At 35.8% G+C, this 23,668-nt stretch overlaps 3 protein-coding genes across 3 annotated transcripts; 1 reads left to right on the top strand and 2 right to left on the bottom strand.

Moving 5' to 3' along the window:
- Window positions 1-5,518: 5,518 nt before the first annotated feature.
- LOC125664822 (cytochrome b5 domain-containing protein 1-like) lies at window positions 5,519-7,163 on the bottom strand. The gene is made up of 4 exons (XM_048897626.2): window positions 6,986-7,163; window positions 6,613-6,689; window positions 6,078-6,296; window positions 5,519-5,828 (listed from the first exon to the last, which is right to left on the bottom strand). The coding sequence occupies exons 1-4, from the start codon at window positions 7,104-7,106 to the stop codon at window positions 5,598-5,600; spliced, it is 648 nt and encodes a 215-aa protein (XP_048753583.1). The 5' UTR covers window positions 7,107-7,163; the 3' UTR covers window positions 5,519-5,597.
- Window positions 7,164-7,358: 195 nt separating this feature from the next.
- On the top strand, window positions 7,359-13,310 carry LOC125677838 (N-alpha-acetyltransferase 38, NatC auxiliary subunit-like). Its single transcript, XM_048915964.2, has 4 exons — window positions 7,359-7,405; window positions 10,344-10,449; window positions 10,555-10,626; window positions 12,965-13,310. The coding sequence occupies exons 1-4, from the start codon at window positions 7,388-7,390 to the stop codon at window positions 13,075-13,077; spliced, it is 309 nt and encodes a 102-aa protein (XP_048771921.1). The 5' UTR covers window positions 7,359-7,387; the 3' UTR covers window positions 13,078-13,310.
- Window positions 13,311-16,195: 2,885 nt separating this feature from the next.
- Window positions 16,196-23,384, bottom strand: LOC125677710 (AT-rich interactive domain-containing protein 1B-like). Its single transcript, XM_048915863.2, has 4 exons — window positions 22,839-23,384; window positions 19,018-19,261; window positions 18,844-18,920; window positions 16,196-18,761 (listed from the first exon to the last, which is right to left on the bottom strand). Exons 1-4 carry the CDS (start codon window positions 23,053-23,055, stop codon window positions 16,390-16,392), a joined length of 2,910 nt encoding a protein of 969 aa, XP_048771820.2. The 5' UTR covers window positions 23,056-23,384; the 3' UTR covers window positions 16,196-16,389.
- Between the last annotated feature and the right edge of the window lie 284 nt (window positions 23,385-23,668).

Raw genomic sequence — 23,668 nt, 5'->3', positions numbered from 1 at the left:
ATCGACATCATAGTGTCTCAATAATCATTGTCATCACAGTATCTCACTAACCATTGTCATCCCAGTATCTCACCAACCTTTGTCATCACAATATCTCACTAACCATTGTCATCACAGTATCTCACTAACCATTGCCATCCAGTATCTCACTAACCATTGTCACCCCAGTATCTCACTAACCATTGTCATTCAGTATCTCACTAACCATTGTAGCAATGGTATGTTCCAAAAGAGAAAATTAGAACAATTTTTATAATATTGTACAGTGTACATAATCCTAGTTGTAACACAATGATGAAATATTTCAGCATTCGCATATAATTATTGAATAAAATTGCAACATATTTAAGCTACTCTCCACTGTTGTTGTAAGGATATATTAATCAAGATTATTCACAAAACTAGAATAAATTAATGATTTTTCAGTCGTTAATTGCAACTATTGTCATCTAAGCACATCACTAACCATCCATTGTCATCCCAGCATCTCACTAAACATTCTCATCACAGTCACTCACTAACCATTGCCATTCCAGTATCTCACTAACCATTGTCATCACAGTATCTCACTAACCATTGTCATCACAGTATCCCAATTACCATTATCATCACAGTAGCTCAATTACCATTGTCATCACACTATCTCATTAATCAGTGTCATCCCAGTATCCCACTAACTATTCACATCCTAGTATCTCACTAATCATTATCATCCCAGTATCTCACTAATCATTATCATCCCAGTATCTCACTAACCATTGTCATCTAGTATTTCACTAACCATTGTCATCTAATCACATCACTAACCATCCATTGTCATCCCAGTATCTCACTAACTATTCACATCCTAGTATCTCACTAATCATTGTCACCCCAGTATCTCACTAACCATTGTCATCCCAGTATCTCACTAACCATTGTCATCTAAGCACATCACTAACCATCCATTGTCATCCCAGTATCTCACTAACTATTCACATCCTAGTATCTCACTAATCATTGTCACCCCAGTATCTCACTAACCATTGTCATCCCAGTATCTCATTAACCATTGTCATCCCAGTATCTCACTAACCATTGTCATCACAGTTTCTCACTATCCATTCTTATTCCAGCAACTCATTATTCTACAACCATCGGTACCACAGTATCTCGCTGATTATCACCCTCAGCATCTTATTAATCATTGTAAACCCAGTGTCTCACCACTAATCCTTATCAAACCAGAATCTCACTAATCCTAATCAAACCAGTATCTCACTCGTCCTCATCAAACCAGTATCTCACTCATCCTCATCAAACCAGTATCTCACTATTCATTATCAAACCAGTAACTCACTAATCCTCATCAAACCACTATCTCACAAATAATCATCAAACCAGTATCTCACTAATCCTCATCAAACCAGTATCTCACAGATCATCATCAGACCAGTATTTCACAAATCATCAACAAACCAGTATCTCACTAACCATTGTCATCACAATATCTCACTAACCATTATCATCCAGTACCTCACTATGCATTGTCATCCCAGTATCTCACTAAGCATTGTCATCCCAGTATCTCACTAACCATTGTCATCCCAGTATCTCACTAACCATTGTCATCTAAGCACATCACTAACCATCCATTGTCATCCCAGCATCTCACTAAACATTCTCATCACAGTCACTCACTAACCATTGTCATTCCAGTATCTCACTAACCATTGTCATCACAGTATCTCAATTACCATTGTCATCACATTATCTCATTAATCAGTGTCATCCCAGTATCTCACTAACTATTCACATCCTAGTATATCACTAATCATTGTCATCCCAGTATCTCACTAACCATTGTCATCCCAGTATCTCACTAACCATTGTCATCACAGTTTCTCACTATCCATTCTTATTCCAGCATCTCATTATTCTACAACTTTTGGTACAACAGTATCTCGCTAATTATCACCCTCAGCATCTTATTAATCATTGTAAACCCAGTATCTCACCACTAATCCATATCAAACCAGTATCTCACTAATCCTCATCAAACCAGTATCTCACTAATCCTCATCAAACCAGTATCTCACTAATCATATCAAACCAGTGACTAATCATTATCAAACTAGTATCTCACAAATAATCATCAGACCAGTCTCTCACAAATCATCATCAGACCAGTATCTCACAAATCATCAACAAACCAGTATCTCACTAATCCTCATCATACCAGTATCTCACAAATAATCATCAGACCAGTATCTCACAAATCATCAACAAACCAGTATCTCACTCATCCTCATCAAACCAGTATCTCACAAATCATCAACAAACCAGTCTCGCACTAATCCTCATCAGACCAGTATCTCACAAATCATCAACAAACCAGAATCTCACCACTAATCCTCATCAAACCAGTCTCTCACTAATCCTCATCAAACCAGTACCTCACAAATCATCAACAAACCAGTATCTCACCACTAATCCTCATCAAACCAGTATTTCACTAATCCTCAACAAACCAGTATCTCACCACTAATCCTCATCAAACCAGTATCTCACTAATCCTCATCAAACCAGTATCTCACAAATCATCATCAGACGAGTATCTCACTAATCCTCATCAAACCAATACCTCACTAATCCTCATCAAACCAGTGACTAATATCATCAAACCAGTATCTCACTAATCCTTATCAAACTACTATCTCACTAATCCTCATCAAACCAGTACCTCACTAATCCTCATCAAACCAGTGACTAATATCATCAAACCAGTATCTCACTAATCATTATCAGACCAGTATCTCACAAATCATCATCAAACTAGTATCTCACTAATCATCATCAAACCACTACCTCACTATTCTTTATCAAACCACTATCTCACTAATCATCATCAAATCAGTATCTCACTAATCATCATCAAACCAGTATCTCACTAATCACCATCAAACCAGTATATCACTAATCATCATCAAACTAGTATCTCACTAATCATCATCAATCTAGTATCTCACTAATCATCAATAATCCAGTACCTCACAAATCATCAACAAACCAGTATTTCATTTAATCATCTTCAACCAGTATCTAACTAATCATCATCAGACCAGTATCTCACTAATCCTCATCAAACCACTATCTCACTAATCCTCATCAAACTACTATCTCACTAATCATCATCAAACCAGTATCTCACTAATCCTCATTAAAACACTATCTCACTAATCATCATCAAACTAGTATCTCACTAATCATCAACAAACCAGTATCTCACTAATCATCATCAAACCAGTATCTCACTCTCATCATCAAACTAGTATCTCATTAATGATTGCCATCCTAGTATCTCAATTTCTAATAATTGTTATCACAGTGTCATTCTGATCATTGTTACTCCATAAGTCCTTTCTATGAGAGGTGGAAATATTAATGTTAGATCATTCTTAAATCCATATCTAAAGTATAATGGTGTGAACTACTGTATGTTACCATGACATGTGTATTTATTGTAGCTATAGTTACACGTGTGTATATCGAACACGTGTTTTGTTTATATATTTACCGGAAACCAAATTTCATTGGTTTAATCTATTTAAGTTTCTGTTACCTGTTATACAGGTATTTAAATTAGAGAAGCACGGTTTCTCGTGATTTTGCAAGTAAGGAATTGGCCCCATTCGAAGGCTCTCTTCCTGTGCGTTTTGACATGGCACCCACCCACCCACAAAGCATTTATGAATTGTTTTATTACTGATCTTATTTTCTCATTGTAGAGAACAGAAGATGTATTTTTTCTAAGAAGATGTTATTATATACATGTATAATATTTGATTTTTGACATCAATAAACTGCACTCTTGAGAGCACTTCTGTACCTACACACTGTGTTTATTCATAGTATAAATTATTTATGTTCGGTTGAGTGTAACAAAGTAGAACATAACATAATTTTATACTATAGTTGTTATTGCTAGATAGATGAAACAGTAGATTTTACTCAGAGAGTCTCACATAAACCCCACACTCATCATTCCTATTAGAGTCTTTACTTTCTTTTGTAATCCCAAGGGGAGCTGAGTAATTATACTAGGTCCTCAGTACCCCTTACTTGTTGTAAGGGGCAACTAAAATGGGGTACGTGGTCCTTCGGATGAGATCGCAAAAACTGAGGTCCCGTTTCATAGCAGGTGTGACATGATAAAGATATTAAAGGTTGTAAGCACTGAGCATAGGCTTAAATTTTGCAGCCCTTCACCGACAATGGTGATGGCTCCATACGAGTGAAAAATTCTCAAGTGAGACGTTGAACAATATACATTTACAACCAACGAATAATTTTTTTTTTTACAATAGTAGACTCCTTCAATATATCTATTACCATATTTCCTTTCAGGTAGACTCCACCATATTCATAACTGTCTTTCCTTCATATTAAGTATCACAATCTTTTCCATTACTTCATCAATTCATTACTATCTTTCCTTCATCATAAAGGTCGAGTCCTTCATCATATCTAAAACCATTTTTCCTGTAAAGGTATAAACTATTTCAAAGTGTCTAGCTATTACCAAATTTCCTGTAAAGATAGACCCCATCATATTTATAACCATCATATCTATTGCCATTTTCCCCCTGTAAAGACAGAATAATTCTGAGGTTTTTCCCATCTTTGCTTCATTATAAAGGTAGACACCTTCTTCACATGTTATCATTTTTCCTGTAAATGTAGACTCCTTCATTATACCCGTAGAAGCAGAATTTTTAGCAAGGATTTCATTTCAGCATTATTATAGCGCGAGTGATGAGATCACTAAAATAGAATACCACTAACAATTTATTTCATATCGGAGGTAATATATATACCTTTTCTGGAATTATAAATTCTCTAAAATTAGCTTTCACTATATATATATATATATATATATATATATATTATGATACCAATGTTTATAGAAAACTCACTAAAAATCCCACTTATGCGGTACTTATTACCATATTTTGTATCAAGGTATAGATCCCATTTCATATATTACCGTCTTTTCTGTAAAGGTAGACCCCAGGACATCATGCCTAATACCATCTTTCCTATAAAGGTTGATTCCTTCATTACATCTTACCATATTGCCTATAAAAACTCCTATAGAGACCAGAACAATGGACAATATTGTACCTTTTTAATTTGTTTAATTCACTAAGACATAAGAGATGACTACTGAAATCATAATGCTATATGCTATGATTAGGAAGCTAGGGGTGTAGGGGTGTGATGTCTCATGCTACACTTTTTTTTGGCATTCCAGGAGACTGTAATGACCATATGGGTGTGACTAGTTGACAGGGGATGCTTACTCCTCCTAGACACCTGATCCCACCTCTGGTATATCCAGGGATCCGTGTTTGCTCAACTCTCTATTTCATATTCCTTATAAGAGTTATGAGATCGATTACTGCTCATTATCTTCACCTCTCGTGTACACTCATGTACTTCATGTATGCTCCCTTGAAGTAAAATTCCAAGTTTTACATTGGTTTTTAAAAAATAATATTTTACAATAAGAGTCTATTTACACATATATATACAAAAACAATAAACATATGGCATGTTTATGCCTCTGTTAAGTCATCATTGAAGTACAAATGGATTGCTTGGAGAAAAGTGTCATCGTTCATGCTTAGTTTATAGAACTCTTCGTCCTCATCTGGTATGCCATTTTCTTCTAATGTCTTGTCCATATCCAAGTTTCTGCCATCATATTTCCATGTGTAGCTGGCAGCATGCGCATTGTAACGAAGGTAACGGGCCAAAATCTCTGTCATTATTTCTTCTGAACACACCTTTAAATAAAAAGAAACATTTATATCAGCTGTGGTAAAACTATAATTCAATACCATATGATTCGTGCTGATTACATAACTATTTCCAGTCAATTCACCAACTAATGTTGGTTTTAATTTGATGAATTTTTAAACAGAGAATGCTGTTCAAAATACATAACGAATTTTTGCTGATTTAAAAAGAAGGCATAGTGTTCTCATTTCTTAGCTCTGTTCTACTACTTCGTTCATGAAGAATAAGACATTTACCTCAATAACTTGCTCCTGTGATGTCAAAGTGTTGATTATTTTAATATTTCGGGTTTTCTTGGACAAAATTCCCACAAGGTATCCTTCATCTCTCCACCAAGGGCGTCCAAAATCATTAGCCCAGTCTGAATCTGGAAAAGGGGGAGCAATGTGGATGAACCTCCCATTTGGACAATATGGAATGACACAGCCTGTCTGTGGGTCTACATGAGTGCGAATCTGGAATTCAATGGATTTATATGATACTGTGAGCACATTTGTAATATGGTTTTTAAAAGTGACGTACTGAGTATACTATGTTTTATGATTCTAACCTCAGTCCGGTAAATGATATCAAGAAACATATTCATGCACTACTGGCATTAATTATCATGATTTAGTGCTTCTTCATTTTGAAGTATGATCATAATGGATTAATGGATTGATAAAGATTTTCAAGCTGTTGCTCTATCACGATCACTAAAGACACTATAATGTGAATCTCACTAAAACATATATTTATTATAAAAATACACTTATAATTCTAGCTAATTACCTCTTTCGTCTTGGGATTGAACCAGTGTGATATATCTTTTCCTGCTGACTGTATGATTGGCTTCAATAAAACATCACCTAGTAATAAAGAATTCATAATTGCACCAGTTTGATTTTAATCTGACATATATGTGAATGAGATAAAAATTACACGTTTACAAATTCATATACATTTGATCACATGGGTATCAAACCAGAAGCACTCTCCTTTCTAATAAAATTGTTGTAGTTAGGATGATGGGATGATACTTGTATAGTCTGCTCTTTGCCAAAGTTTTAAGACACAAATCTTACGGAAAAAAATTATGATTAAATTCTCTTAAAAAGTAACTGAATTTTATGATACGTAGGCCTACATGAGTTTACCGCTTTACCTTTGTATTTTTCACATAGAGGTGTTAAATTGTAGACTTTTCCCAAAAATGAAACCCATAAATCATCGGCTGTGTTATGAACTGATACTTCGTTTGGCGTGAAGTACTTCGGTCTTCCCATTTTGCCCAATATTCTGAAGTCGTCAATATCAACTTGACAACGAAATAAACAATCTATAAGAATAGGACAATAAACAAAACGAAAAAGAATTCAAGGAATAAATTAACAATATTTTTGTAACTTTACAATATTAGAATATTTAGGTATTTTTCAATTTATGATTTTAGTATAGTTTAACATACAAAATGCTAAAAGAATTTTGTAAAAAAGTTTTACTAATTTTTCTTTTTTGAAAAAAAAAATCATCTATTAAACTGGTTCTCGTACTGGAACTAACCACAATGGCAGGCGAAGTGGTGGTAAGAATCGACATTCAACTGTTTAAAATTGCTTATTTTAAAGCCTATATTCACACAGTAGATCCATATTTCAAACATAGCTGATCTTTCTTGTACATCAATATCATACTTTGACGGCATTCATTCATGTTTGAAGCTACCAAGATTATATTAAAGACGTCCTTTCATAAAGTTGACAAACTTGGTAACAACCTTCGCATGTGTTTATAGTTCAGATCATCAGCTGTGCAGGGTTTCAAAACTTTATGGTCCATGTGGGCCCTCAACTTTAGTAACATTTGCCCACGCAAATATTTTGGGGCCAAAAGTTGCATATAACATGCAAAAAATAGAACTAGAATAAAAAAAATAGAACAATAACATGTTGTTTTATTTCAATTCTCTGAATTATTCTGTCATTCAAGCTCTCATACACTGTCCCTCACTATCAGTCTCACTCCTACACTCTACACTTTCGATCTGTGTACTTTCATTATCTTTTTCAGCACTTTCATCTACCATATTGAATATTCTCTGCGTAATTTTGTTTCTTTAATAGTTGGAGAAATAATCTCTGTGTTTTTCAGTAGGGTTAGACACCATTGAACTTCCACTTGTATGCTTTCCAGCATCATCGCAAACCACGGGTTATTGTTTCATTCTATTCCACAAACATTTTTGAAATTTAACAATAATCTGTGTATGGCACGCTAAATTCACGAAAATGAGCTAAACATAGTTTCACAGTTGATAAACTAGGTTTATCGACTGTAAACTATGGTTTACGAACTGTAAACTATAGTTAACGATTCGTTAACTATAGTTTTCATCCATAAAACTATATTTAACGGTTGTAAACTATAGTTTACAAATGCTAATCCAAGTTTATCTGTCTTTAAATAAACGTTAACAAATGTCAATAGATTTTGCTGATAAATACAGAATCACATTTGTAAACTATAATTTACATTCGTTAACTATAGTTCACAATTGTTAATCCTAGTTTCACAAATTGTGATACTATATTATAAATATTTATCAGATAAACTATGACTTGTAAACCGTAGTTTACAATCGTGAAACCGTATTTATCAGATAAACTATGTTTTGCAATCGCTAATGATTGTTTTCATTGTTAATTATAGTTTACGCTTGTGAAACATAGATTATCTGTTAACTATGGTTTACAGATGTGAAATATAGATTAACATCGTTAACTATAGTTTACGGTCCGTAAACTATAATTTACACTCGATAAACCTTGTTTATCAACTGTGAAACTATGTTTAGCTCATTTTTGTGAATTTGGCGTGCCATATCTGTGGTTTGTGACAATGGGTTTCCAGTGACCGTATAACGTTGACTTGCTTCAAGATTTATAAAGTGTTTTATCGATAATGAAACAGTGAAAACAAAAGTGCATTTATAAGTCGAGTCAAACCAGATTCCAGTAAAGTTCCGGTAGACTTTTACTCGTCATGCGGACATGAGGATTTTCATAATTTCATTTTGGTTGATCACAAATAAAATACTTGCATTTTTGAGTGGGCAAGTGATTATCTGCATCCCTTCTGTACAGTATATAGAATTCTTTCATTGATGATAGTAATACCTTGTCAAGTTGCTCGACATACGAGTACATAGGATGGTATGGATCTGACTTATTGGTTCAGGATATGCTGGAAATCCTCTGACCATAATCAACATTTTTCTTTGGTTCCAAGAATCCATGTCCTTATATATCACAGACATGATGATAGTTTTGATGTTTGGTATTATGACTTTATTGATCACAAGTTATTTTGTACTGTATTGACATGATAGACTGACAGAGAAAGTTCTCATCATGGGCTCATGACTGTCTTTATCTGAAAAATGAATTCCCACTTCATATGAGACCACCTATAGATATATCTTTCTTTGCACTCTCTTGACTCAATCAGTAAGAAAAATCATGTGCTGTTTGTTTGCTCGTGCTCAACCAATTGAAACAAATGCCTGTAGTTCAAAAGTCTTTTTCTTTCTTTTTTGTTCCCCGCCACAACGTGAAAGAGGACATAGAAATACCATTATCTATGCGTCCCATTTGACTTTGTGGATGCTACTCCTCCAAAACCGCTCTACGGATTTTGTTCAAATTTTGTAGGATTGTTAGTCTTCATATGTAGTTGGATCATATTGTACCACCATTTTGATTCTACAAGTTTTACAGGAGTTGTGGGACTCTGTTTAATTTGTACATGCCACACTATAGGAACACTTTGTGGACACAACTCCTCAGAAACCGCTCAAAAGATTTTGTTCAAATTTTGTAGGATTGTTAGTCACAATATGTATTAGATCATATTACACTGCAATTTTGATTCTACAAATGTTACAGGAGTTATGGGACTTTTGCACTAACTTTTTTGTGGCAATGGGGGACATATGGCTACACAAAGCAAGTCTTGTTTAAGCACCTTGTATGAAGCATGATTTTACCATCAAAAAAGTAATACTCAGCTCTCAATTATTCTATTTTATGTTTTTGTGATTTTTTCTGGAATGATAAAAAAGGTGTTTCAATACATGTATATGTTTTTGTAATTGACATGTGTTTTTTTTTTTGTTTTTTTTTTAAAGATTTTATTCATAGATTTAAAAAATATGGGCAGATAACGTTTTCAATTTTCATGAATATATTTTTATTTTAAAAAGATTAGGATATCTATCTGAGTCGTTTAGGCATGTTTTATTAGATATTTGTAATCATATCATGCATCAAATTACAACAAAATTTGGACTCTAGAATCTCTTATTACTGGAAAAAATTCATGTAAAATAAATGAGAGCTTGTATCACTCTTTCGATGGTGAAATCATACTTCATTAGAAGTGTTTTAACAAGCCATTCAATAAAATTTTGATACGATGAGCTACCTTAATTAGTGTATACTGATAATAGTTTTTTCATATAATAGGAAAAACAAGATAGTGATAAAGATGCAGGTGAAGGAAAGAAGAAATTGTCAAGTTGGCTCAACAAAAGTATGAAGGTCAGAATGACAGATGGAAGAACTCTAATTGGTAGGTTGAGTTATAAATATGACAAGTTTTACTATTCAATTCATTGTACATCATAAAAACTGTATTTTTCAGGGAAATAATCCCATTTTAACTCTTCAATTTTAGGTATATTCCTTTGTACAGACAGGGAGAGGAATGTTATTCTGGGTTCTTGTGAAGAATATCTCAGGCCTCCAGGTACATATACACAAATAATGCATGTAAATAATCAGAACTAGGTACCTGTACATAAACAATGCATGTAAATAATCAGAACTAGGTACCTGTACACAAACAATGCATGTAAATAATCAGAATTAGGTACCTGTACACAAACAATGCATGTAAATAATCAGAATTAGGTACCTGTACACAAACAATGCATGTAAATAATCAGAATTAGGTACCTGTACACAAACAATGCATGTAAATAATCAGAATTAGGTACCTGTACACAAACAATGCATGTAAATAATCAGAATTAGGTACATGTACACAAACAATGCATGTAAATAATCAGAATTAGGTACCTGTACACAAACAATGCATGTAAATAATCAGAATTAGGTACCTGTACACAAATAATACATGTAAATAATCAGAATTAGGTACCTGTACACAAACAATGCATGTAAATAATCAGAATTAGGTACCTGTACACAAACAATGCATGTAAATAATCAGAATTATGTGCTGGTAATCCCATTTTGGCTGGATTTTGTTGAAAATTGTTTTGTGAATTAATAGCATTCTTCAGTTTGACCAAACTTTCAGGTTGTGTGTAAAGTTTCACAGGATCCCACCACATGCATGTAGTGGGTGTCCTGTAGTAATTACTTTGTCCATTTACCAGGACTTTCTATGGCATGTAATAAGTTAAGTTTATCATAAATTCTACATGTATACATAATACTTGGATTAGGCAGAAGACACCCCCCCCCCTTTTTTTTCCCTTCAATTTTCAGATACAGAAGGAATCTGTATCAAAGTTGTATGTTTTATGGGGGTATATAAACAATGGAAGCATAGAGTAATTTGCATAATCGGCTATGCCAATTATCTAGATATCACCACATGCTTTCAATATTTTTATTTCTCTCATAATACAAACAACCTTGGCATTTATTCCTCTTACATGTATTTATATTTTGTAATACATGTATATAAGTTTTGATGTCAGGTCGAAAAGTCAGTGCTTTTATTGTCAGAGAAATAAAATACATCGAAACAGAATAGGTTTAGTGCTAGACAAAATACATGCACATATCATCAAGCAGTGAAATAAAGTGAAAGAAGCAGGTACAGTTTCTACAGTCATCTGACCCAAAAATAGATGATTTCAGTTGGAGTCCCAAAATCTAGCATTCAAATAAGGAATGTGTAGGCAAATCCAAACTACATTTTATTTGATCCAATATTGCAATCTGATTAAAATCAGATCCTATGATCCGCTCACTTAGATTGCTACACTAGTGAGTGGATCATAGGATCTGATTTTAATCAGATTGTCCAAAATTGCTTCGTAAATTCATAAATTCAAGGGGTATTCCTTTCAGAATACATACAGCCCATGTGTCGGTCAAGTTCATATTCAAATACATTTTTCATCTTCTATTAATACACAATATATATTAATTTCATTTTTCATTTTGCTTGACAAATGGGCTCACCTTTTCCTAAACAATAATCTGGATGAAATTAACAGTTATCAAGCTTTTTTTGAAAGAAAAAAAGCAGGGGGGGGGGTCCTATTTATGACATAATAATGGTATCAAATAAGCAACTTTAATTATACCCCCCGCAACAAGTTGTGGGGGTGGGGGGGGTGGGGGGTATACTGGAATCGGGTTGTCCGTCTGTCTGTAGACGCAATGGTTTCCGGGCTCTAAAGCATTATCCTTTCCACCTACCGTCACCATATCATATATATGGACTACCCATGGGATGAAGATGTTCCCTATTGATTTTGGGGTCAAAAGGTCAAAGGTCAAGCGCACTGGACATTGAAGTAGCAATATGGTTTCCGGGCTCTAAAGCATTATCCTTTCCACCTACAGTCACCATATCATACATATGGACTACCCATGGGATGAAGATGTTCCCTATCGATTTTGGGGTCAAAAGGTCAAAGGTCACACGCACTGGACATCGAAGTAGCAATATGGTTTCCATTTAAATTCTTTAATGGCTTTTTTCATCGCATGGAGATGCAGTGTTCCTAGATACCTTTTGGATCATAATACTGAAGTTTTACCTATTACCAACACCCTTTGGGAGAGTGGGGTAAGCAGGGGGTATTCTTAGTGAGCATTGCTCACAGTACCTTTTGTTTAAGTTGTGAAGTATACTTGGCATATATTTAACCTACTTTTAAAAACACAGATTTATTCAAGATACATTTTAAACAGAGAAATTTTTTGGGCCTTTTTATGTACGCAATCGTACCTTGTTCTTAAAAAAATCCTATGGAGATGAAAGATTTCTAATGGATGTGCATTCAAAGCAAAAATTACAAAATAGAAAGTTTCTATTTTAGAGAGTAAAGAAAAGGAGGAGCCCCGTATACTGGGATTAGCGATGATTCCAGGTCACCACATTATCAGCATCTCCATTGATAAATCCCAGCTCGAGGATACAGAAATTCAATGAGGAAATGTGGAAAACCTGCGTGGTACAATGTGCAGGAGGTGACTCAGGGCCAGTTGGCGGTGAAATTGCTGGCCCCATTATGAAAAACTAACGGTGAACATCAGTTTACAGAAAGCAAAAAGGAAACATCAAATTAGCTCATATTCCAAGAGTATTTCTCCAAACAGCTGACATACAACTTCTTTACTGTTGTTGTTTCAGTTTAAAAACTAATAAATGATAAATATTGAAAACTGTATTGTCTAATTCTGAAAACATCGTCAACAAGATTATCAATATCACAGATTGAAGAGGACAATATAAAACAGTTTTACAAAAAAAGTATTTTTTTTTTAAGTATTCCAGGAACCTCTATATAGAAATCAGAATTAATTTTTTAAACTGGAATAATGTATTCTTTAGAGTTATCGCAATTCACCTTTGAATTAGAACGCTTTGGCCGATATAGTATTGCGTTGTGTGACGACACAATTGAATCTGTTTGTAATACAATTGCGAAATGCAACAGAAACTTTCATTGGTCCATATGTATAAGTCCGCCCAAATTCCCTTATACGGGAGTAGTCAGCATTTGAAAACATGTCGGCCAGATGCTAGATGGAAAAAAAAACTTCAAAGGAAGAAAGAGAAAAAGTTGTATTCTTGTGTTGTGGTCTCATAAATTTAATATAAAAAAAAATTCCTTACATATTTTCCTACTATACTTGTGTCTAAACATACCTTCAAATATTTATTAAAGCCCCATACGACCCAAAAACTTGATCACAGCTTTTGATGATTTCATTCGTAGACGTAGCCATGTTAGGTAGCCAGTCAATTCTAATCCCGGTTCATTTCCATACTGGTACAGTAACGTCTAGATGTGTACTAATAGCCCACAAATATTTTAGCTAAATAGTTTAAATAATATACCACGTACCCCAGTCCTATTAAATGATAATTATTCAAATAACTAAACTCACGGCGATGCGGCTTTCATTAGTCAAGGGCGGCCGCGCCGGCCGGTCTCCATCTAATGAGCTTATGTAGCATTTTCGTTAATCAAGAGCTTATTCTATCTTTACAAAAACTGGTACAAAAAATGTTTTAATTTCTATTAATTGTTAGTGTTGATAATAAATGAAGAGCGAATACATAACTTACAACCAATTTTATGAATAGATACCAATAGCAAGAGTTCGAATTGACCGGCTACCTAACATGGCTACGTCAACAAACGAAATCATTTGAAGCTGTGAGTTTTCGGGTCGTGTGTGGCTTTAATGAATATTTAAAGGTATGTTTGGACACAAGTATATAGTAGGAAAATATGTTAAGATTTTTTTATATTGGGTTTATGAGACAGCAACACAAGAATACACCGATATCAGGCCTCAACCGTCTGCAGCTTTTTGTGACCCGTAAACGGAAGGTTTTTATAAGAGGTGGATCTTTTTAGAGAGCTACAGTTCTCCAGCTACACTGAATCCGCTCGAGAAAGTGGGCGGGCTGTAATCGGCCTATGAAAACTCTTGTTGTATTACATCAAACATGTCATTCAAATTGTTCAATCGTCTCATTCAATTGCGTCGTCACACAACGCAATACTATATCGAGTAAAGCGTTCTAATTCAAAGGTGAATTGCAATAAAGAGGTGAATGATAGTATTCTTAGCCTAGGCTACACTACATTAATTTCCCACCTTTTACCAAACCCAAAAAATGATGACTGGAGGAGTAGATGTATTAATTCACTTGTATTAGTGCACGTGCATTTCATCTCATTGTACATTATCCAAAGGCAGATTACTCTGGACACTACTATTCCAGTTTTCTTCTTTAAGAATTGCTCCTCATTTAACCACCACTCTTGTTTTCTCTGACAAATACTAACATTACCTATATTTAGGCTTTTTAATGTCTTTACAATTAGTAAATATTTTGATAAAGTACAAGTATTGCTGTCAAATAAAAAACCTACACCCTTTAAATACTTTTCATGTGTAGTGTAGAATGTTTTATTAATTTTTTAAAACAATTGATCCCATTGGAAATAAATGGATGTGCACTTTGATGGGAATTAATCATACAATATAATTGTTACTCTAAATTATTATTTGATCCAGAATATGTGTGTTGTGCCAAGTGCAGACTAGTGCCAATTTTTAATGCAAAAATATACCCCTAATCCAATCACAATCTTTATACTTCCCAGGCCTCTTGTAAACATTTCAGTAAATTTTCCTGTTATTCTGATTTAAAAGTAGCAACCACTGCTCTCAGAAATGCCCCTGTATATCAAAGTAACTACCAGAATTCATGTTATATTGCAGAAAATCATGATAAAAACGATTTTGTCCAAACCAAAGTGTTATGCACAATTGTTTCTGTGCATCACAGTCAAGTTTCATTCTAATACAATTTAAACTAGCAGAAAGTGCAACATTTCCATGTATCTGAATGATAAAAGTCTATAGTGCAGAAATGTGCCAGAGATAAGGTCTGAACATTTTCATGGGACTTAAGTATGATTGATTTATAAACAAGAACCCTTTTTTTTTAAACCAATCAATGGGTTTTGTTCTTATAAACAGCATAAAATATTGTCATGACCAGTACATGTCCTCTCGTGAATTTAGGCAAAATGAAGGCCTCTCAAATGTTTCCAGATCTGTAGTCATTATACACGTGTCTTTCACTGTGCTAGTACAGACTAGTGACAATGAATCGTGTTTTAAAGTAATCGTAACTCTAAATCTGAAAATTTTATTTTGTTGTAAAAATGTGCTTAGTACTATGATAGTTTTGTATTTAATTTTCACCATAGTCATTGATAAAATTAAAAATAAATTCAAGATTTTATCAAAATAAAGATTTCTATTGAATATATATTGCACATGTACATAGAAATAATTTTTTGTACGGAAAGACAGTAATGTAATTTTGCTTCATTCTGAGCTCCTGGATAGGTTTCCTAACTCAAATATTAATGACAAAAGTTTTATAAACCTTTTTTTCTGTCATTGAAATAGTAAATCACAATTTTGCAACAAAATTTTTCGACACCAACGAGTTTGAAAATGAGGGAGTTTAACACTTTTCACTTGTTACAATGGTAATTGTCAATGAAAAAACACAGTTTAGTAGGTTTTTTTTTCCAATTTTTATTTCACATTCTCATAAAGAAGTAAATATACAGAAGTAATTTTTATATGTAGAAGTAATTTTGAATTACAGAAGGAAGGAGTAGAAGTGTCATTTAAACAATAATTAATAGCACAGAAATTTATGTGTTGGCACAATATTTTTGAGATAACATTTTGTAGCTAAATTTTATTTTTTACCTAATAACCCTGCTAGAGCTCCTAGTCCCCCTCCTCCTCCCCCACCCCCACCTAGCCCCGACAAAATGCCATCTAAACCACCCCCATTCTGCAGCATTCCCATAGCAGCATTCATCAGTTGACCACCTTGGGGACCATTCATCATGTCCTTTACTTTGGACATCATTTGTTGACCCTGTGGACTATTCATCATGCCAGTCACCTGGTTCATGTCGATTCCCTTATCGCCCATTATTTTGGAGATGTCTTTCCCTCCAAGAAGCCCAGATAAATCTGGCATTCCATTTGCAGGGCCACCACTGCTGCCATCACTATTTGTAGGTCCACCTCCTATTCCAGCCAATATACTGCTAAGGTCAGGAGGGTCACCACCACCGCCAAATATGCTGTTGAGGTTTAGGTCATCTGGTGCAGGTGTTGGTGCTGAGGGCTGTGGTTGTACTTGAGGATTTGGGTTAGGTTGAGGAGCAGGTCGCTGTGGATTTGGATTTACGGGTACAGAATTGGGGTTGACCTGAGGTGGTCCTTGTAAATTGTTTGGTGGGAATTGTGGATTGATGGTGTTGGGTCCTACACTTGGATTTGGTCCCATGTTGATATTTCTAGATGGTGGTTGATTTTGACCACTTGTTGGTGTTGGTCTAAAATTGTTTTGATTTGGATTGAAATTGTTTCCATTTTGACCAAAGTTGTTGGCAGGAGAACCAATATTAGGATTAAACTGGTTGTTCAGGTTTTGACCCATATTTTGTTGTTGACGAAAGTTTCCATTCTGTTGGATGTTGGGATTTTGTTGAAAATTGTTTGGGTTTTGTTGGAAGTTATTCTGATTCTGAGGAACATTATTTTGTCCTTGCCAGTTTTGTGGTTGATTGTTCTGACCTGAACCCCTGAACTGGTTTGGATTCATGCCATTATTTGGATTAACTTGTCTGAAATTTCCATTTTGTCCAAGATTATTCTGCCCAAATCCAGATGAGGGTTGTTGGAATCCCATTTGATTTGTTGCATAATTAGGCTGTTGCATTACCTGGTATTGAGGATTGTATTGTGGCCCTCCCATGCCATTTCCCATGAATGAATTTTGACCGAAACCTGCGGGACTACCCATTTGTCCCATATTATTTTGTCCAAAACCTCCCATTTGTCCTCCCATAAATTGTTGACTGGGAGCACTTTTTCCACCCCCTAAGTTTCCAAGAATTCCTGAAAGCCCACCATTACCACTCAAACTTTTTATCATAGATGACAATGGGTCAATGGGCTGAGCTCTTGATTGAGTTCCTTCTACTAACTCAGGTCTGGGTGCTTGGTTTGGTGTTGCAGCAGGATCAATACCAAGCATTGCAGCCAGTCCATTGTTTCTACCAGAACCCTGTGTTAAGGATGTTGCTGTGCCTAAGTTTCCACCACCTCCTCCTCCTCCAAGAAGCCCACTTAATGCACCCCCTGCTCCTGCAGCTCCACCTAAAGCCCCTAGCATCCCACCAAGACCTCCAGCAGAACTGCCACCACCTCCTCCTCCAAGTCCACCAAGTAACCCTCCTAATCCCCCTCCACCTCCAGATGGTCCACCACCAAGACCTCCTAAAAGACCACTCAGAGGATCTCCACGACCACCACCACCACCTGCTCCACCTAATAGACCAGCAAGGGGATTGCTTCCCCCACCACCTCCACCAAGAAGACCAGAGAGTGGATCACTTCTTCCTCCACCAAGTAAGCCTGCCATAGGATTTGATGATCCTCCTCCTCCTCCTAACAAACCACCTAAACCCCCTCCTCCTCCTCCTCCCCCTCCAAGTAATCCCCCAAGTAATCCCATTGGTCCACCTCCTCCTCCTCCTCCTCCTCCCATCAAATTGCCTAACATTCCACCTAAACCTCCTCCTCCTCCAGCCAAATTTTTCATGCCCATCATGAGTGGCACAAATTTCATCATTCCACTTATTCCACTCCCCCCACCCAAGAGCCCCGTCACCTTTCCTAATATCCCAGATCCTCCACCCCCGAAAATGCTTTTTACTTTTCCCAACAAACTAGTGTCTTCCAACATTTTCTCAACTTTCTGCTCTTTCACTGGGTCATCCTTTGCAATCTTCTTAATTTCCTCCTCTTTCTTTACCGGGGGAACGGTAACAACTGGCACACCACTGTCTTCTGCATCTTTTTCTTTGACTTTTGCTTTTAACAATTCTAAGAGTTCGGATGCACTATCAGCTCCAACTTCTTTTGCTAGCTGGTCCAGAAGAGCTTTCTTCTCACTTTCTTTGCCCTGTGATTTATCTGGCTTTGTGGTCGGTGCTGGTGTGATGAATGTCACTAAATTGGGTCTACGGTTAGGTTTAGGAATTGGTATATCTGAAATGATTAGACGTCAATTAGTCAGTATTTTAGTTAATGGAGCACTACAAAATGATATCGAAATCACTATTTTACATACCTTTATGAGCTTCTACTGTAATAATGGGGGACATGATTCCTTCCCAATGTGTTTTGGCATCTTTAACAATTGTTGCTCTGAAAAATATAAATATCTGATTGTACACACTTTTGATTTAACGCGAAGAGGACAAAAAAAAAATCATCTAAAGTCAGGAGTTTTAACAACCATTACCTTATTCGGAAATCCTTTAGATTTTCCACCGGAGCCCGCCACAGCATCGTCAGATTTGCCTTAAATTGATTATTGGTATGGGTGACCGTGTCGGCATTATGATGGCACCCCATAGTTTTCGAGGACCTGCCCCGAAGCATCCATGTTCCCTCTGGCCTAGGGTTGTCTCCAAATACATCGGCAGGAAAAGCCTGCACAATAAATCCTTTGAAGAAATCGAACTTTCCCTGTCCATACAGTGTTACTGAAATAACAGAGCACAATTAATAGGACATTTTTGTATCAGAAAGAGTATTATATGTGAGGCGAGCCTATGCCCCCAACCATATAGAGGTAGATAAATTAATAAGAACACGCATGCACACACACATATAAAACACTAACATTACCATTAGATTGTTTCAATTTTTCGGGATGACCTTTCCCAGAACAAACAAAATGATAGCTAAAGATAGTAAAAGGTGTACAAAAAAACTAGCAATAGAACCAGTGGCAGATTTAAAGGAGTCTACCCCCTTTTTTCGCCACAATAATAAATTCAAGATATGGCAACCAAAATGGCTGAGTTTTTGGCTAATACTTGACGTTCAAATGTGCCCCGTGCCCCCCCCCCCCCCCCCCCCCACTCACCCCCCCTTTTCGGAAATCTCTGATAAGTAGGACATGTGTATTTGCACTGTAAATTGCTATTTTTCTTCTGATTTTTTCACCCTTTTCCATTTGTCCCGAGGAAGGGACAAATCGTCCCGATAATTTTCCAATCTAATTGTTCGTGTCGTTGGTACTTTTTGTGCTTTACATAATATGAAAGGTGAAGATAACGAACAGTGTCCAATGTCATAACTCCTTTAAGATGGGCAAATACGGACCCCTGGATATACCATAGGTGGGATCAGATGCCTTGGAGGAGTTAGCATCCTCTGTCGACTGGTCACACCCGCCGTGAGCCCTATATCTTGATCAGGTAAACGGAGTTATCTGCCGTAGTCAAAATCTGTGCCAAGAACGGTATAACCGGTATACACCAGACAGCATCTGACCCAATGATAAGTTGTATCGACAAACTAGATCGTTATAACGACCATAGAATTTGCGAAATGCTACAATGTATCTTTAAACGAGACCGTTGAAACCCTTGCACCATCAACTTGTTTGTCAGTTGCCTGTCTCGATTTAACAACTGATCATACACAGAACAAGCTCTTGCATATCGAATCAGTTGAGAGATATAAACACCATATCCAGGTGATAATGGAATATTGCTACATAAATATGGGAAGTTGACGATGGAGAAGCTGAAATCATCCCGTTTGTCATAAAGTTGAGTCGTTAATTTGCCGTTAATATCCACTTTAAATAAAATATCTAAGTATGAAGCAGAAGTGGACGATTCTTTGGTGTCTTTTATTTCTAGCTCACAGGGATATATCAAATCGACATATGAATGAAAGTTATTATTGTTAATAGATAAAACCACGTCGATACATCTAAATGTCGAACTGAAGGCCACAGCAAGAGATTTTTTTTCCTTCTCACGTAGATGTCTTTGAATAAATTCTACTTCATATGAATATAAAAACAAGTCAGCTAACAAAGGATCACAATTCGTGTCTTTGGGAATTCCAACAGACTATTGGTAGACCTGATCACCGAAGACCACGGAGATATTGTCCAAGAGGACTCTAGCATATTTCTTATTTCAACTTCAGAGTACCTGTGCGTGGAATCAGTGGACTAAATACCCCATGTTAAAAGATCTACCATTATTCCAAAACTTATTTTTACCTTTATGGAAACAGAACATAATTAAGTTCGTATAGATTTATTTAATCTAATAATTCTTGAATTTCTCGTGGTATTAGTTGTAAAAAGTGGAAAACAGAGAAACTTGAGGAGTGATAGTTACATTATTGTAGAACTTTCCTTGTCGTGTCAACACCAACCGTAACACAGGACATCCAGTTTGAAAGACCTGTGACTTTTACTTCTATTAACGCCGGGTGCTTGACGAAGGAACAGTCACCAACTGTATTGAACGTTTTATGTTTGGCGCGGCGTCCAGAATTCGAATCGAACCCGGCCTCCTGATAGAAGTGCAGTGTACAGTAAGTCAATTGTCTATAATTTAATACTAAATAATATTGAATTACTACTGGTATCCTTACCAAACGGCTGTTATACTATATTGTTTAACGTTCTGCTAGGAAATTGTTTACTCATATGGAAACGTCACGCCAGTGAAGGGCTGCAAAATTTAGGCCTATGCTCGGCGCTTACCGCCTTTGAGCAGAGAGATATCTTTATCGTGTTACACCTGCTGTGACACTGGACCTTAGTTTTTGAGGTATCATCCAAAGGCCTTTATGACAAGCAAGCGATACTAAGGGCCTATTCTAACCCGATCTCCCGGGGAGGGGGGTAATGAGGACCAATTCTAACCCGGATCCAAAAGGTTACCAACAGCTGTTATTCCAAGTCACTTTTAAAGCCAATCTCTACCAAGAGTTTTCGTTCCTTGATCTCACTTACACCTCTGTCAACGTCTCAAGGGTTTTACAAGATTTTTGTAAAATGGCACTTATGCTCAAATAAAGTATGGTTTGACTTCAGTTACAAAAATATACGTAAATAAATAAATATTGAGCAGATGTCAAGTCTTTTTGTGACACAAGACGCATTGATTTGGGTTGAAACGTGAATACATTTAATTTAAACATATTTTATTGACAAACTCAACAGGATTGGGCAACAGGCATAGCCTATGTAGGCCCTCTCCCAAATAGGTACATGAAGAATATATAGTAATAGAAAAAAAATCTACAAATAGTTTCTTGTCCTACATTTTCCCAATATTTGATAAAGTAGTTCTTAGTTTTATTAGCCGTAAAAAAAAAAGTGGATTTATATGTGGAATAACATTGCTTATTTTGAGACGTTAACAGAGGTATTTGTAAGTGTAAGGAACGATAACTCTGGGTAGAGATTGTTTTAAAGCTTTTTAATACAATAAAAGGAAGTTTGAAAAGTATGTATAACTACCCACCCCCCACTATATCTAAATTACAGTGTATCTATTCTTTAATTTTTTTTTACTCTAATTGTAATTGTTAACTACATCTCAACTCATTTTCGTACTATTTTAATGAATGACTAATCACTGTTATTTATTGTCAGTACACATTTTTATTTGTTCATTCATTTCATTTGTTCATCGCCCAGGGAAATAATTTGTATCATATAGGGCGCTATAAAATAATTTTTATTATTTTCATTATCGCCATGAGAATGTACCAGCCAGATAAACTTCCCTTAGCAATCATTATCTCTACTAAAGTTAAGAACAATCAATGGTTTTGTCGATTGCCACTTTACCGACAGTAATATCGCAACATGTTTGTTTCTGTTGCAAACACTTTACCTTTACTAGACTAAGGCATGACGTTTCTGTGGTACAAAGAGGACGTTACGTTTATTAGTATAATCAATGTATATCTCCTCGGGCTGGCTTGTTTCATTGCTATAACTTTAAAATCATGTTTTAACAAATCATCCTTATGCTTTTTCTTTCTTTCAGTAACTGTTATTCATACTTATTATGAGACTCGGTACAGTGTGACAATATACTGGCCAATTATTGGGTTGCGGCAAGGAACTATACTTTCCCCAGAATTCTTCATATGAATGCACATCCAAATTACTAAACAACACCACAATTCAATTTTATAAAATACAATTGCTTTCAACAAATGCTTGCCGGAGGAATAGACAAACAGTATTTACAGTTGCTTAAAATGGTGAATTACATTCTACAAAATTGTTACCTTCAACAATATCTCCTTTGTGGACATGAGTTGTATTTACAAGAATTTTGTACGGTGAGGTTGTGTATTGAGGGGGATAAATCTCCGTTGAACTTCCCTCCTTATAATGCCGAACATGTCCATGGCACCCGTATCCGTTCAGCGGAGCACCCGTGGGATAACAAGACACGCAAGTCCACAACGTCACAGAAATACACAATAAATAAAATGTATACATGTCTAAAAGGGTATAAATCCTTTTGTCATTAAAAGAACACACTTAAGTTACGTAGCAAGGGTCCAGCCCTTGACACAAACGAAAAGTCGAAAATAAACGCTTTGATTGCTTCCACGATATTCTGACGTAACAGAGGTACCGGAAGGATCAAAATTCAAAAATAAAATCTTTGGTAAAATACTCTGAGAATAAATTAAAACTTAAAGCTGTAATTGGAGGAAAACACACAGTCAATCACTTCTTAGGAAAGTTATCCATTGTAACTGTCAATAATATATATGGAATGGACATTGCACTGGTGTTGTAGGGCCTCAATTATTTCATGGTATAAGAAGTGATTGACGGGTACAGCTCGATATATACTGACTGACATATTCTTGATCGGCAACAACTTCCGTCTGGAGATACCCAGAGGCAATTCGTGTTGCAGCAGGAGCGGTCATTGGTTAGATTTCATTGAGCGTACCCTATAGACTAAACCTTACATGATGTATCTAAATCTCACGGGGAATACACAAACAAATATGACTAACTTCGGACAATTTGGCGCACTGTGACCGCATACACGGTGGGTGTCATCACGAATAAAATACACATGGTCATGTATGTTACA

The sequence above is a fragment of the Ostrea edulis genome, chromosome 1 (assembly GCF_947568905.1).
Source record: "Ostrea edulis chromosome 1, xbOstEdul1.1, whole genome shotgun sequence".
Lineage (NCBI taxonomy): Eukaryota > Metazoa > Mollusca > Bivalvia > Ostreida > Ostreidae > Ostrea > Ostrea edulis.
Note: the sequence above shows the minus strand (reverse complement) of the source record. Positions and strands in the feature narration are given on the sequence as shown.

Coding starts and splice junctions, on each gene's coding strand:
- LOC125664822 (XM_048897626.2), bottom strand. CDS start 7,106: ATGGGAAGACCGAAGTACTTCACGCCAAACGAAGTATCAGTTCATAAC. Junction 6,690..6,985: donor TCTATGTGAAAAATACAAAG/GTAAAGCGGTAA, acceptor CTTTATTACTAG/GTGATGTTTTATTGAAGCCA. Junction 5,829..6,077: donor CACAGGAGCAAGTTATTGAG/GTAAATGTCTTA, acceptor TTTTATTTAAAG/GTGTGTTCAGAAGAAATAAT.
- LOC125677838 (XM_048915964.2), top strand. Junction 10,450..10,554: donor AGATGGAAGAACTCTAATTG/GTAGGTTGAGTT, acceptor CTTCAATTTTAG/GTATATTCCTTTGTACAGAC. Junction 10,627..12,964: donor AGAATATCTCAGGCCTCCAG/GTACATATACAC, acceptor TTTCTATTTTAG/AGAGTAAAGAAAAGGAGGAG.
- LOC125677710 (XM_048915863.2), bottom strand. CDS start 23,055: ATGTATACATTTTATTTATTGTGTATTTCTGTGACGTTGTGGACTTGC. Junction 18,921..19,017: donor CTAAAGGATTTCCGAATAAG/GTAATGGTTGTT, acceptor TATATTTTTCAG/AGCAACAATTGTTAAAGATG. Junction 18,762..18,843: donor TACAGTAGAAGCTCATAAAG/GTATGTAAAATA, acceptor TAATCATTTCAG/ATATACCAATTCCTAAACCT.